Source organism: Tamandua tetradactyla, chromosome 1, assembly GCF_023851605.1.
Source record: "Tamandua tetradactyla isolate mTamTet1 chromosome 1, mTamTet1.pri, whole genome shotgun sequence".
Lineage (NCBI taxonomy): Eukaryota > Metazoa > Chordata > Mammalia > Pilosa > Myrmecophagidae > Tamandua > Tamandua tetradactyla.
This window is the reverse complement of record NC_135327.1, coordinates 72056178-72069752: the sequence shown is the minus strand read 5'-3', so window position 1 is coordinate 72069752 and position 13575 is coordinate 72056178. Positions and strand designations below refer to the sequence as shown.

At 34.7% G+C, this 13575-nt stretch overlaps 1 protein-coding gene across 1 annotated transcript in view; it reads right to left on the bottom strand.

Moving 5' to 3' along the window:
- Nucleotides 1-7355: 7355 nt before the first annotated feature.
- Nucleotides 7356-13575, bottom strand: part of VWC2 (von Willebrand factor C domain containing 2) — a 133977-nt gene continuing 127757 nt past the window's right edge. Inside the window, exon 3 of the mRNA XM_077162208.1 lies at nucleotides 7356-7865. Coding sequence (XP_077018323.1) covers nucleotides 7714-7865 — 152 coding nt within the window. The 3' untranslated portion in view covers nucleotides 7356-7713. The remainder of the gene's footprint in view (nucleotides 7866-13575) is intronic.

Genomic DNA, 13575 nt, shown 5'->3' with positions numbered 1-13575 from the left:
AGCTGTGACTGTTTTGGGTAGGGATACTCTTTGTTTTGAAAAAGAACATGTGCTTTGAAATCACAAACTTGATATTCTATACAGAATAATAAAATATTCTATTTTATAAAGGTTACCTTTATAATTAAATGATATTAATTAAATTAATTTAAAGTTCATGAAGATTAAATGAGAAACGTTATGCAAAGTGTATTGCAGAGTATATAACTCGCCTTAGTAGGCACTTATTTTCTTAAGTCATATAATATTATTTTCACAATTCTATCACTGGCTACTATACATCAGGAGGTAGCAAAAATTTTGTTGAAAATTATTAATGCTACTGGTAAAAGTTAAGTACATTAATGCAAAAGTTCAGAATGGCATGAGATGCCATTTTTGGGGGGGTGGGGGGCTGAGGACCACTGCAGACTCAAAGCTTCATGGGCCCAAGAACCAGAAATTACTTAATCACTCAGGCCAAAAGGGTATTTGACGTATAGGATATACTCAACAAATAGCCATAGAAGATATTAATGATTGAACAAGGTTAGCAGCTGCTCATCTGGAAGAATATTGAAATGCAAATATTTCTGTTGATTCCAGCCCTCATGCCCAGGGCAGGATGGTGGATTTTTTGGGTTTTGGAATCAGACACACTTGGCCTCGGTTCCATTGCTGGATCTTGGACAAGTAACTTACTGGGTGTTAACTTCCTCCTATATCCAAGGAGGAGAACAATGCATGCCCATACATTTCCTGATAAAGGAAGAAAGTAGAAGAAAGATTAGAAATGTCTATTGTAGGGGTCATGCTATAATTGGCACCCAATAAATGGCAGTTTACTTCCCTTGGCTTCGTTAAGTCTGGGTCATAATATTCTGGTCATTTTTTTGTAAATTTTAGTACAAAGTCAATACATAAACAAAGAAATAGAAAGCACTATTGATGCTTGAATACTATTCTAATGATGGATATTGATTTAGATGATTTGCTTAGGAGTGAAAATATATGACAGACATTTAGAGTAGGGAGACCCCAACATTTGGGTGAGGTGTTGCTATTTAACAAGTACTGAGATTACCATAGTTGAATTAAGGGGTTATACTGCTGTTGATTTCCTATATTTGCAGAGAGTAGAATAGAAGATCATTTACAAAATTACTGTTTAATTGCCTGAGCTAGAAGCTAATGACAAGCTATCAAATCACAGGCTCTTGTGCAAAACAGATTTTGATTCTTAACTCAACCCCATTGCTTAGTAGGACTGAATCTTGAGGCCATTTCTCAATTTTTCTGAGCCTACGTTTACTTTTCTGCAAAAACAGGGCTAATAAAAAAAACTGTCTAGGGAATCTGCAAAGATAAATCATAAGTGAAGGCACCTAGAATAATTATTGGGTTATACTATACATTTATTGATTGCTCAGGAGTGGATTTTTTTAGCTATGAAATAAACTTCTAGGTTTTATATATATATATATATATATATAACATTTTTTCTCTTTTTTGCATGGGCAGGCACTGTGAATTGAACCTGAGTCTCCAGCATGGCAGATGAGAATTCTGCCATTGAGCCACTGTCACACCGCCCTATATATAACATTTAAAACATATGCACAACACTTTAATACTTTCAAAGAAAGACATTATTTATTTGACACATTTCACTGTTTTCACTTTACTTTTTTTTTTGCATGGGCAGGCACCAGGAATCGAACCCAGGTCTCCGGCATGGCAGGCGAGAATTTTGCCACTGAGCCACCATCGCAGTGCCCACTATTTTCATTTTAATTATGAAAATTGCACGCTTAAGAAAGAAATAAGCCATGAAATAAAAATATAATTGTATTTATATTAAAATTGTGTTCCCTGGATAATGTAAATACAATAAATATAGAAAATAAGTATTCCCATAAAGTGTATTTGAAAACAATACTGCCTAAAATGTAAAGTCTAGGAATTTTAAAAATAGTAAACATTAGTCATTAAATGAAATATTAAATAAGTAAAAATTGAGAAATATTTTTATTTCGTGAGAGGTGACAATTTCTAGAATTGTTTTTAGTTATCAGGATGTATTAACAATGTTCTAAAATAATTTCAGACACATCCTTTGATTCTTTTGGTAATTCTGAGCCCATATATAATGTAAGTCATATGCTTTCTCATTCTGAACTTAACAGAAAGGAGTTAAACAATTTCTTAGACTATAAATTGCCCATGAGATAAACATTTAGAGCATATATTTTCACTTTCATGTTTTAATGTTATTGACATTTTGGGTAAATGCTTCAAAGCATAACTGTCAGTGTCACTTAATATTCCTTGGGCTTTATTCATTTAAAAACTAAGCACTTGTACTAAATTTCTATGTTTTGGTGAGATAGTTAAAACAGCAGGTGCTTTGAAAAATTCAAAGTAAAATGTAACACTGTGGTAAAATTTGGACAACGATCAGGTTTTATCATATTTCAAACAGGCTGTAGAAACTGTTATATTACTGCAATACTATTCAGTCTATTGTTTTATTTTATCAGTTCATTATGTACTTATTGAGGTCTTTACCTGTGTTATGTAAAGAGATTAAAATATGCAGAAATACTCAAAATTTCAATAGGAAGTCTAAGATATTTATATTCAAAATGTTGGAAAGAAGTAAGCGGATAAATAAATAGCAAAGCTGTAAACCTGGTTTGTTTTATCAACAGTAACTACCAATGCCTCCTCAACATAAGAGATTATTTTCAGTATTGGAAGCTTTATGTCAAATTTGCTTCCTGGTTTACATCAGAAATGGCCAATGGTTATGTCATAGTTCCTCCTAAACTGTTTAAGAGTTGGGTATTTGGAGTGTCACAAGTCCTTGTGCCCTGGACTCCTGAGATCTGCAAGTCAGTTAAGAAACCAAAAGACAACAGGACAGAAAAGTGATAACTGAAACTTTCAGTTGCTCTTTGAGAAATATGTTGGCCTTAAACAAGGATAGTAAAAAAATGAATTAATATTCAATACAATTCAACAAGATTTTAACATACAAGGTACTGTGTTACGTTTTAGGGATTGGATGTCTTATTATCTATTATAAATAATAGGGAAAATAGACAAAAACTATCATGCAAAGTATGACATGATTTCTATTGTGTAAATGCGAAAATAAGATATCAAATGTGTAGCAAGGTAGAGACTTAGGATGACAATTAATCCAATTAAAATTAAAGAAGTCGTCTCACAAGCAATGATACTTGAGTTGGATACTGAAAAATGGCTAGCATATCAACATGCTGCAAAGGTGGCTTTGTGTGAGGAAGGTGGGAAAGTAGAGGAAATGCTTAAAGCATCATCTTGGTGCTCTGAGTCTAAATTCAAAATTGGAAGCAGGAGATGGGGTCATGAATGGATCAAGATCTAACTGTGAAGATACAAATCTGCTTTGCTGAGGCGTTTGGCTCTGTATTCAATTGGGATCCTCAAAAGTGGAAAATGAAGTAGCACACTAGGTCTGTGTTTCGAAAACTAAAGCTCATAGACCAAAATTGTCGTTTTGTGGTGAGGAAGTGGGGTAAGTAGGCTATTGCATCTCTACTAAGGAATAATGAGAACCGGAACTTTGGAAGTGGTGACTGAAATGTAAAAAGGATAGTTATTCCAAAATAAGTGCATTGCTTTCACTAAATCTAATTATTAAGGAGTTACTCACTGCACCAGCTACCTACAGATGCTGCTAGTGGAAAAAAAATATTTACATAGGTCTAGCAAGGACATAGGATTGCAAATTATACTGGCTAAAGAAGCTCCTGTGGTGTTGACCAATAATGCATATTTATATAGCTGATGTTTCCCTATTCTGCAGATTCGATGATAACTACTTTAATTTTTCTAACTGCATTGCAATGGGGAAAAACTTATGACTTTTAAAAGTAATAAAAAGTAGATTTGATCTCTTGCCTGGCAACGTCTTAACATTTGTTCGATTTGGGAGGTGTCTAAAATTTTGTTTTCTGTAATCTTAAATAACCTAACTTTAAAACAATAGGTGTAGTCTCCAATAGTGATCATTTAGATTAGTGTATTTTTTGCAAATTTCTTTCAAATAATGTATACATTCAAAGCACAGGTCACTGCTTAAAATCAAAACAAAACACAAAACCAAATAAAAAAATCTGAATTCTCTGAATACCTCAGGACAGTGTTTAACATTGCATACATACAGCATTTATTTCTGGGAAGAGAGAAGGAAAGTTTCCTAAGCATATTCACGATGTTGCAAAATTTAAAATGTGTTAGAATCCCTCTCTCGGCCTGTTGGACTTCACAAAGGAGAGGATGAAATGGTATGTATTAAAGATTAAAAGCAAAATAATCAAATGTGAAATTGTTTCAAAGCACATAAACTTTTTTTTTTCTGCATGGCCAGGCACCGGAAATCGAACCTGGGTCTCTGGCATGGCAGACAAGAAATCTGCCTGCTGAGCCACCATGGCCCTCCCAAATCACATAAACTTTTGATGTCAAGGATAACCCCTCCTCTCTATTTGCACTAGCCACAGCACTTGGCTGGGTGTGTATTTAATGTTTGCGGCATGAATGAAATACATGTGAAATTACTTTACCCAGGATGTCTGCAAAGTTCAAACAAAAGTACTGACTGATCCCCAACATGGAAAGAGCCTATAACTGAAAGAATGAACCTAACTTGAAAGTCGTCTAAAACATCAGCTTAGATATTTCCTGAACCACATATTACTTTCTTAAGTAGCTTCATATTTTCAGGTCTAAGTATAGGTTGAATTATTTGAAATAAATTAATATAATACATTTGTAAGCATAGCTTCTTTTCGTAACTTTAATAAATGATTTAACAATCATCATCATGTATTTATAAAGTAGGCCTATTTGAATTTTAGGAACTATGGCTCTCCAAAGAGATTTTAAATTCTGAGGCCCCTTTTCAATACTATATGTCCAAGCCATAATCTGTTATAATCAGAGAACTTGAACTCAGTTTCTTCTTTTTAAAATACAGTTATTGAGGTTATTATGTTTATTGAGTAGAAGGGTTTCATTGTTAATAATTTTAGCAAGGGTTCTATGGGAACAGAGAGGAAGAAAATAAGCTCCAAGCCAATATTGCTATCTATATGTAAGAGTCCGAATTAAGTGCAAAAAAATGCGATAATAATAATCGTAGAAGTTCCTCTTGATAAAAATGCAAAAAACCTCATTATATCTTAGGGAATCGATATACAATTCTTAATTATATTATAATTGTGTCTTAAGTTCTGCTAGGTATTTGGTTAGGGTGGTATTCCTATGTGGAGACAGGCATGAGTGGGGTTGGGATTTTGTCTGGGAACAGCCAATGAGCTCCAGCTCTCAGAGTGTGGATGGGTCGAGTATGGGTCACACTAGCGTAGACTGAATGAAGTGAGTCAATTTCCCAGACAGGCATCATGTTCACTTACTCTAAAAGAAACTAATAACTATGTTTCTCAAAATCCCCACCGCAATTAAGATGCCAAGGCAACTATTTTCAGAGCTTCTGCCCCATCTTAATAGAGATTACATCACCAAAGGAAATGGTCGGAATTGGGGCCTTTGTCCATGGCATTGTGTCGAGTGGGGAGATAAGAGGCAACTTGTATGCTCTTGGAGATAACTAATGACCCACCTACCAATGAGGACAAGGGCCATTTGCTGGTGGAACCATATCTATGTTTGTCTCATAAAAATTTACCTTCGATAATGGAGAGAATGCCTATGCCTAACAGTCTTTAATGCTAAACTTAAGTTCTACAAAACTCATCACATCTGAGAACAAATAATTAGAAAATCTCCTGAGTATTTCCATGAAAACCTATGTGCATTCCATGAAAACCTATGTGCATGAATTTCATGTGGCCCAAGAAGTTCTTTATGAACAAGATAAAATTTAACAAATATAAGCAGATGTAAATTTCTTGAGGATTCAGAGGCAGTGGTGGCTTTATATTTATTAAAGTTCACAGTAGTTCAGCTTTTCAATGATTGGCAAATGCATTACTTTTTAAGTACGGTTTAATCTTTAATCATGCTAATTGAATGATATCTCTTTTTTTTTTCTATGCCTTTTTACGAACATTCCTATCCCCTTAAGTTGGGTCTCTATTCTCTACCCCACAGAATACTGTGCTGATCCCCAATTTCACTCCTAACACAAAGCATTCTAATTTTTTACCTGTCTTATGCTGGACTACAAGTCCATAAAGATAAGAACAATGAGTTATCCTTCTGTAATCACAGTACTTTGTGCTTAACAGGTGCCCAATTCAAAGTTTTGGAATAGTAAATGCATGAAAAAACTTTAAACACTTATATGGCAGTTATAATTTTGTTTCTTTACCCTATACATATTAAAACCCCTATGACTTCTTTCATCAACGTGCCAAGGGTTGGCGTGATTGATAAAGTTGGAAAAATGCTCTAATATGCACTGATCAGATCAGCAAGACTTTGCAGGCATACTAAAATATACAGAAATACTCAAAATGACTTCTTTCATCCTCTGTCACAATAAAGAGAGATGAAGTTGATTTGAAATGTATGTATATCTACAGGAAAGATGTGGAGTACGTTTACCTTTTGGCTTTTTTTTTTTTAACAAAAAAATATAGTTCGGCAGAAGAGCCACATATTCACTTTTCTCTTGAAGGATAATTAACACGGAGTTATCTTTTAGGATTTTGCTGTGTCCATTTTATAGGATAGATGGTTGATCCAATGAGAAATATGAGTTCACTGACCTGAGAGCTGGGATATTTGAACCCCATCTAGATTTCATGAATAGACTAGTTCAGGAGTCCAGTTGTTCTCTTCCAGGGAATTGAGGGACTTGCCCGTGCTATTACACTGAACACTTCAGCTTTATGGAATAGTAATGCAAATTTTCCAATCTATTCTATTCCTCAGTTTAAGAGATGAATTAAAGATACGCTTAGAAGAGGAAGTCAATTTAAGTGAAAAATGAAATATTTATATGCATTTATCTGCTGACCACAATGTGGGAATTGTAAATGAACCAAAACAGTATTTTTTAATAATCTTTCCATCTGTATTTTCCAAATGACTAAAAATGAAGGCGATAAAGGCAATAAGTTATTATAGAAAAGGACCTATTATATTTATGTGATTCAGGCTGTATCTCTTAAGAATAAAAATTAGATATAGTAGTTTAATTAAGAAGTTGGCCAGGATTCCAACAGGAATAGTCCCAATATCTTATGATTCATTCATGGGTACATTATCCCATGTAAAGATGTGATGAATGGTTGTCAACTATAAATATTCCCATGTGAAGGAATCAAAACTGAAAAAAGATATGCAGGAACACAGGGAAGGTGATTGACAACACTAGTTTTAATCTGTGTCTATAGAAAACATTGATATAAGCTCTCTAGTAGAGGGATTATAGAAATACATTTATTATATAATTGTGTACTTTAGTGTACTTACTGTGAAAATAGCACATTTATTTAGAGAGGGATTTTATGCCCAAAGTTCTTGTTGATCTTTCGAAATATATTGATTTCCTTGTCTTGCAGGAATTGTTAACAAGAAAAGCAAAAGTATCAACAAATTTCCATCGCTCTTCCTCAAAAGTCTTCTCCTTTGATTTATATTTCCCAGAGTCATCTAGAATGTTCACATCAGTAAAATGTTCTATAAAAATGTCAAAGTTCTTGTACTGTACATTCCCTACATTTGCTTGCATTCATGCCTTGTGCACATGGCTTGTCGTTCGATCCTCCACGTGCCCTCCTCATAAGTACAGTGACATATTGTGCATTCATCAGTCTTCACTTCTCTTCCAGCTGGGATGACTGCAGTTTCTGCAAAGCAGTTTGGACCTGGAACACAGAAAAGTGTTTTACATTATGTGTGCAGAAATATATAATGCATATAATTGGGTAGTTAGAATTATACTATATATTTTAATCACTTGATTTGATGAAGGACAGTGGGAAAATGACCATTTCAATAACATGAAGCACTCCTGACTTTTCCAAAATGAAACCAATGTTGTTCAAAAATTGTATGAGTGACAGCCCTGTATGCTTTTCATTAACAGACTAGTCCACGTTAAGATCTTTCAGCCAAGTCTGAAATCAGTTGCTTTAATTAATTCTACATAATTAATTAAGGAAAGGCATATTCATGGGAACTTTTAAAGCACCTGTCTTATTTTTCTTCATGTTGCTTTTAGGAGAGAAGCATAATCTGACTAAAATCACAGAAATCCAGAATAACTTCCCTACACCTTATAGCGCCAGTTTTCAAACTTGAGTGCGTGTAGCAAGCATCTGGAGGCTGCTGAAACACAGGTTGCCAATCCCACCCTCAGTGTTTCTGATTCCACAGGTTTGGGACAGGGCCTGAGAATTTGCTTTGATAATAAGTCCAAAGGTGATGCTGAAGCTGCTAGTCTGGGGACCATACTTTGAGAAGCATGCCAGGGGTTTTCTCTTTGACAATCTTAACTGAGGATCTCTGTCATTCTTAATCAATGACATCAGCTATAAGTTTCTCAATCAACAAAAGTGTCACATCTACATTTTATGGATAAGGAAATGAACATCATAAAGATTTCTGATAAAAGTTGAGACAACGTAGTTAGTTTTCTTTAAGACAAATATCTTTATGTTATGTTCATTTGCCTACTTCACATATGAACCAATGGCTCCACCTTCAAATTACACTCAAATTCCAATAACTACAATATCAGTAACTATGCTGGCCTAAGTAAAGCCCCTAACTTGAACTTTGGCAGTTTGCTGAAACACTCATTACTTTTGTTTCTAAAGCCCTTTTTAATGTGCTTGCTACCAAAATATGTTTAATTATAACATGTGAAGTCATAACAGAGATGAAAAAGGTTCATTGGCAAACTTTTTTTTTTTAGATAAATGAATCCAACTAAGCTCCAGGATGAAAACTGACCGCTTTATAATTCTGGTCAGAATAGTTCTAAGTGGAACGGTTAGAAGACTTTTGTGATTATTGGTTTTCAAGTTAGACAAGTCAGCAAAGTACACTAACTACTGAATGCACCTGACCCTTTCTCCCTTAACTCTGTTTTCTTCTTGACTCCACATTCAGGCACTGCTGTAAGGTTCTATGCTTGACCTTTCCTCTCCTTTTCTCCCTCAGAGACCCCAAAGGCTTATCAATCAGTAATCTAGAACTGATTCCCAAATTATGGCTCCAATGATCTCTATTCCTGTATTTCCAGAGGACAACTGAGTGCATTTCCTGTTGGCACTTAGTCACGTTTGGGCTGTCTCTTCTCTTTTACATCAGATGAGCTTAAATTTTGTAAAGGCACTCTCAGTAATTGTCTTTGATGATTTAAAATATTTTAAATATAAGACTTTCCAGCCAGTAGCTCCTTCAAGATATCTTAATGCTTTGTGCAAACGCCCACACATACCCTGCCCTTCCCTGTCTCCAAGCTTTGGCTAAGGCACCATCCTCTGCTTAGCCGAAGCTTCCCTCAGCTGCGGAAGGTCAAAACCCAGCAGCGCTGCAAACAGGGAATTCAACTGGGACCTAGGTTATGAACGATTCCTGATTGGCCACATTTTTCCAGTCAACTCCCCGGCCACGCGGTGAGTTTCAGCATTTAGCTGTAGTTCTCTTTGGCACGCTGCCACTCTCATTTATCATTTTTCCTTGCACCATTTAATCTGAAGGCATTACCTGTTCTTAGTTCATACTAATCTATCACAGTGCTTTGCACACACAGGGTACACAATTATTGCCCAGGACGGTCTCCTTAGAAAGGTACAGGTTTTGCTTCCAGAAAAATCTGGATTCAAAATCTGGTCTTACCACTTACTAGTTATGTGACCCTGGAGTAATTAATTTAATTGTTTTCAGCTTTAATGGCCTCACCTACAAAAACGGGGATAATAATCCTCAGAGGGTTGCTGTGAGGATTAAACTAGATGGTATACTGGTGCCCTGTACTTAGTCAACACATGTGAGCAAAATTCCTATACTTACCTAAAATTGTCTATTCTTCTGTGTCAGTGAATAGCCACTTCCAATAGTGGCAAATAAGGGTTTATTATTTATCAATTTTCATATCATATCATTTTAGATCATGTCATTTATATCATTATGTTTTTTTAATTTTTCGAGACTTTTCAATGTTTTCAAACCAATTGCAACCATTATTCTTTTCGATGTTCAAAATATTCCAATTTTAGCTGGTCCTTGTGTCCCTTTGACACAATTCCTTTACATGCTAAAAGCTTCTGCTCGCTTTGCTCCAGATCTAGAGTTAGCCTTTTCTCCAGGGAGCCCTGATTCCTTGTGGTGGAGAATCGTATTTAGAAACCAAGACCTGGCTGCTGGGTGTGCTCATTCTATTGAGATGTTAAGGCTTCTATGCCCTCCCAGCCAACATGGCTAGGATATACAAACACATAGCTCCTAAATCATAAGTTCATATTACTAATTATAATTCAAAATTATTCTCCTTAGATTTTATATATACATATCTTTTCTGATACTCTAAAATACTGTTTACTAAAATTAACATATTTACTTATTTGATTTAGCCTATTCCTTTTTACTTAACTTTTTAGATTTAAGTGGTATATCTCTCCTCTGATGTGAGACTCTTCTTTGTTGGAATCATTAACATATTCATTTATTTTCTTAATCCTAAAATGAACTAAAGTAGTTTTAAAACTAAAAATACCAAATTGTAACCCATACCAAACTCTGAAGTCTATTCTACAACTAATTGCTGCACTGTGCTTTGAAATTTATTGCTTTTTAGTATATATGTTATTTTTTACATAAAAGAAAAAAGTCAATTGGGATGATTAAAAAATATTTATTCCTTCTAGCCTCCTATATTCTGGAGCAACTACAAGGAAAAATCTGAGATGATAGTATGGTAGTCCATGACAAACTCTGGGATCTCTCCAGTAAACTCCTTGTTGAAGAGTGCTTTGAAAACTTGTTTTTTTCTTTCCTTGCTTTGTATACATGTTATATTGTACAATAAAAAACGTTAAAAAATAACTAAAATATCAATGTCACTTCTAGTAAATAATGAATAAATTTCCTTTCCAGTTCTTAAAATGTATTTAGTTCAAGTCACTTACCATTCTCTGTGTATATGTTATCATTGACATATATAGTTAGGTTCACCTGTTTGAGTTTATCCTCTCCACCCCTTTCCTACTGTACCACTGCCCACTACTAGCCACTATTGTAACTATCTTCATTAATTTCGAATTTATCCTTTAGTGTATCTTTTCATAAGGAAAAGTAAATTATTCATTTCCCTTTTCCACAAAATTAGCATACTGCTTTCACTCTACGAATTTCCTTTTTTTTCCTTCACTTAAAAATGTACTGCAGCTGATCATTCCAAGTGGATACACAGAGATGGTGCTTGGTTGTGATGGCACCATTGTGTGTGTGCCATTGCTATTGATGCAATCTATTGATGGGTATTTTGAAACTTATTCCCTTGTATATATGAAATGTACACATGCTTAGCACATTTTTCTAGTTCTTTCTGTCTCTTCTTCATCCAGCCAGCTTTTCCTGGGCAATGAAACTTCACTTTCATTAGAGTTTCCAGCTTGTGGCCTGCCCTGTAGATTTCAGCTGTGCCAGATTTCAGACACAGCTTTGCAAAGTTTCCAGCCAGTGGACTGTGCTACAGAATGTGGTCTTACCACTCCCTGCAGTCATGTGAGCCAATTCCTATAATAAACCCTCTTCCTCTCTTTTTCTTGATTCATATATCCTGTCAGCTCTGTTTCCCTTGAGAACCCTGACTAATACAGCTAGTGACCTTGATCACCTTTTCCTGTGCTTCCTTACCATCTGTATATATTCTCTTCAGTGAATTGTCTCTTCGTGTATTTTAACTATGTTCAAATTGGATTCTTACTGTTGCATTTTTATCATTCTTTATATATTCTAGATACTAGTCCTTTGTTGGATATGTGGTTTGAAAATATTTTCTCCCAGTTTATACCTCTTCTTTCTATCTCCTTAACAGGCTCCTTTTTGTTTGTTTGTTTGTTTTTTTATAAGCTGTTTGGTGGGGGTCACATTTCATTCTTTTTCCATGTATCCCCTTATTGCAGCACCATTTGTTGAAGTTTTTGTGGTTTGGTTTTTCATTCATTTGCTTGTTTGGGAAGTGCATGGGCCAGGAATTGAACCTGGTCTCCCACATGGCAGGTGCAAATTCTACCTGTGAACTACCCTTGCACCTCCTTAACAGGCTCTTTTACAGAGCAAAAATTTTTCATTTTAATTAAATCCAATTTATCCATTTTTTCCCCTCTTTTATGGGTCATGCTTTCTTTTGCCATGCCTAAGAATTCTTCAACAAGCCCTAAATCCTGGAGATTTTCTCCTATCATCTTCTGAACTTCCAGATCTATATTCAATGGCAGTGGTGAAACTGGACATGCAATGTCTTTTTCCTGATATTAGGGGAGAGCACTCAGTCTTTCACCTCTAAGAATAATGTGAGCTGTAAAATTACTGTAAATGTTCTTTATGAAGTTGAGGACGTTTCCCTCTATTGCTAGTTTTTGAAAGATTTTATCATGCCTGGGTATTGAATTTTGTCAAGTGATTTATCTGCATCAATTGCTACTACTATGTGATTTTTTCTACTTTAGCCTGCTAATATGGTGAATTATAAGGGCTAATTTTCAAAATTCAACTTTGCATACCTAGAAAAAAACACACACTTGTATGAAATTCCTTATTTTTATTGATGAATTCTATTTGTTAATATTTTATTGAGAATTTCTGAGTCTATATTCATGAAGGATACTGATTTGGAATTTTCTTGTTTTGAGACATCTTTGCCTGGTTTTGGAATTAGGGTAATATTGAATTCACAGACTGGATGGGGAAGTGTTACCTCCTCTTCGATTGTTGGGAGAGACTGTGTAAAATTGGTGTTAATTCTTTAAATGTCTGGTAGTAGTCTCCAGCGAAACCATCAAGGTCTGGAGATTCTGGGGAGTTTGGGGATTAAACTATGAATTTACTTTCTTTAGTAGTTCCAATCCAAAATATTTCATGTTGGGACTTTTTTTTTTAAATAATAAACCGACCCATTTGATCAAAATTGTTACATTTATGTGTGCAGAGATGTTGATATTCTTATCCTTTTGCTGTCCATTAGTTCTGTAGTGATATCTTTTTTCCTCCTGATATTAATAATTTGTGTCTTGTCTCTTTTTCTTTGTTAATCTTGCTTTATCAATTGTTTTATCAATTTTATTGATCTTTTCCAAAAACCTGTTTTTACTTTCATTGATTTTCCTTATTGGTTTTCTCTTTGCAATTTCATTGATTTCTGCTCTTCCTTTTCAACTGCCTTTTATTGCTTGTTCTGGATTTATTTTGCTTTTCTTTTACTAGTTTCTTGAAGTGGGAGCTTAGATTATTGATTTATGACTTTTCCTTTCCAGGATTTCACTCTCTACATTGTTTGAGATATCTACCACAATTTTTATGTTGTGTTTTCCTTTTCATAGAACACATTACTTAAATTTCATAGAC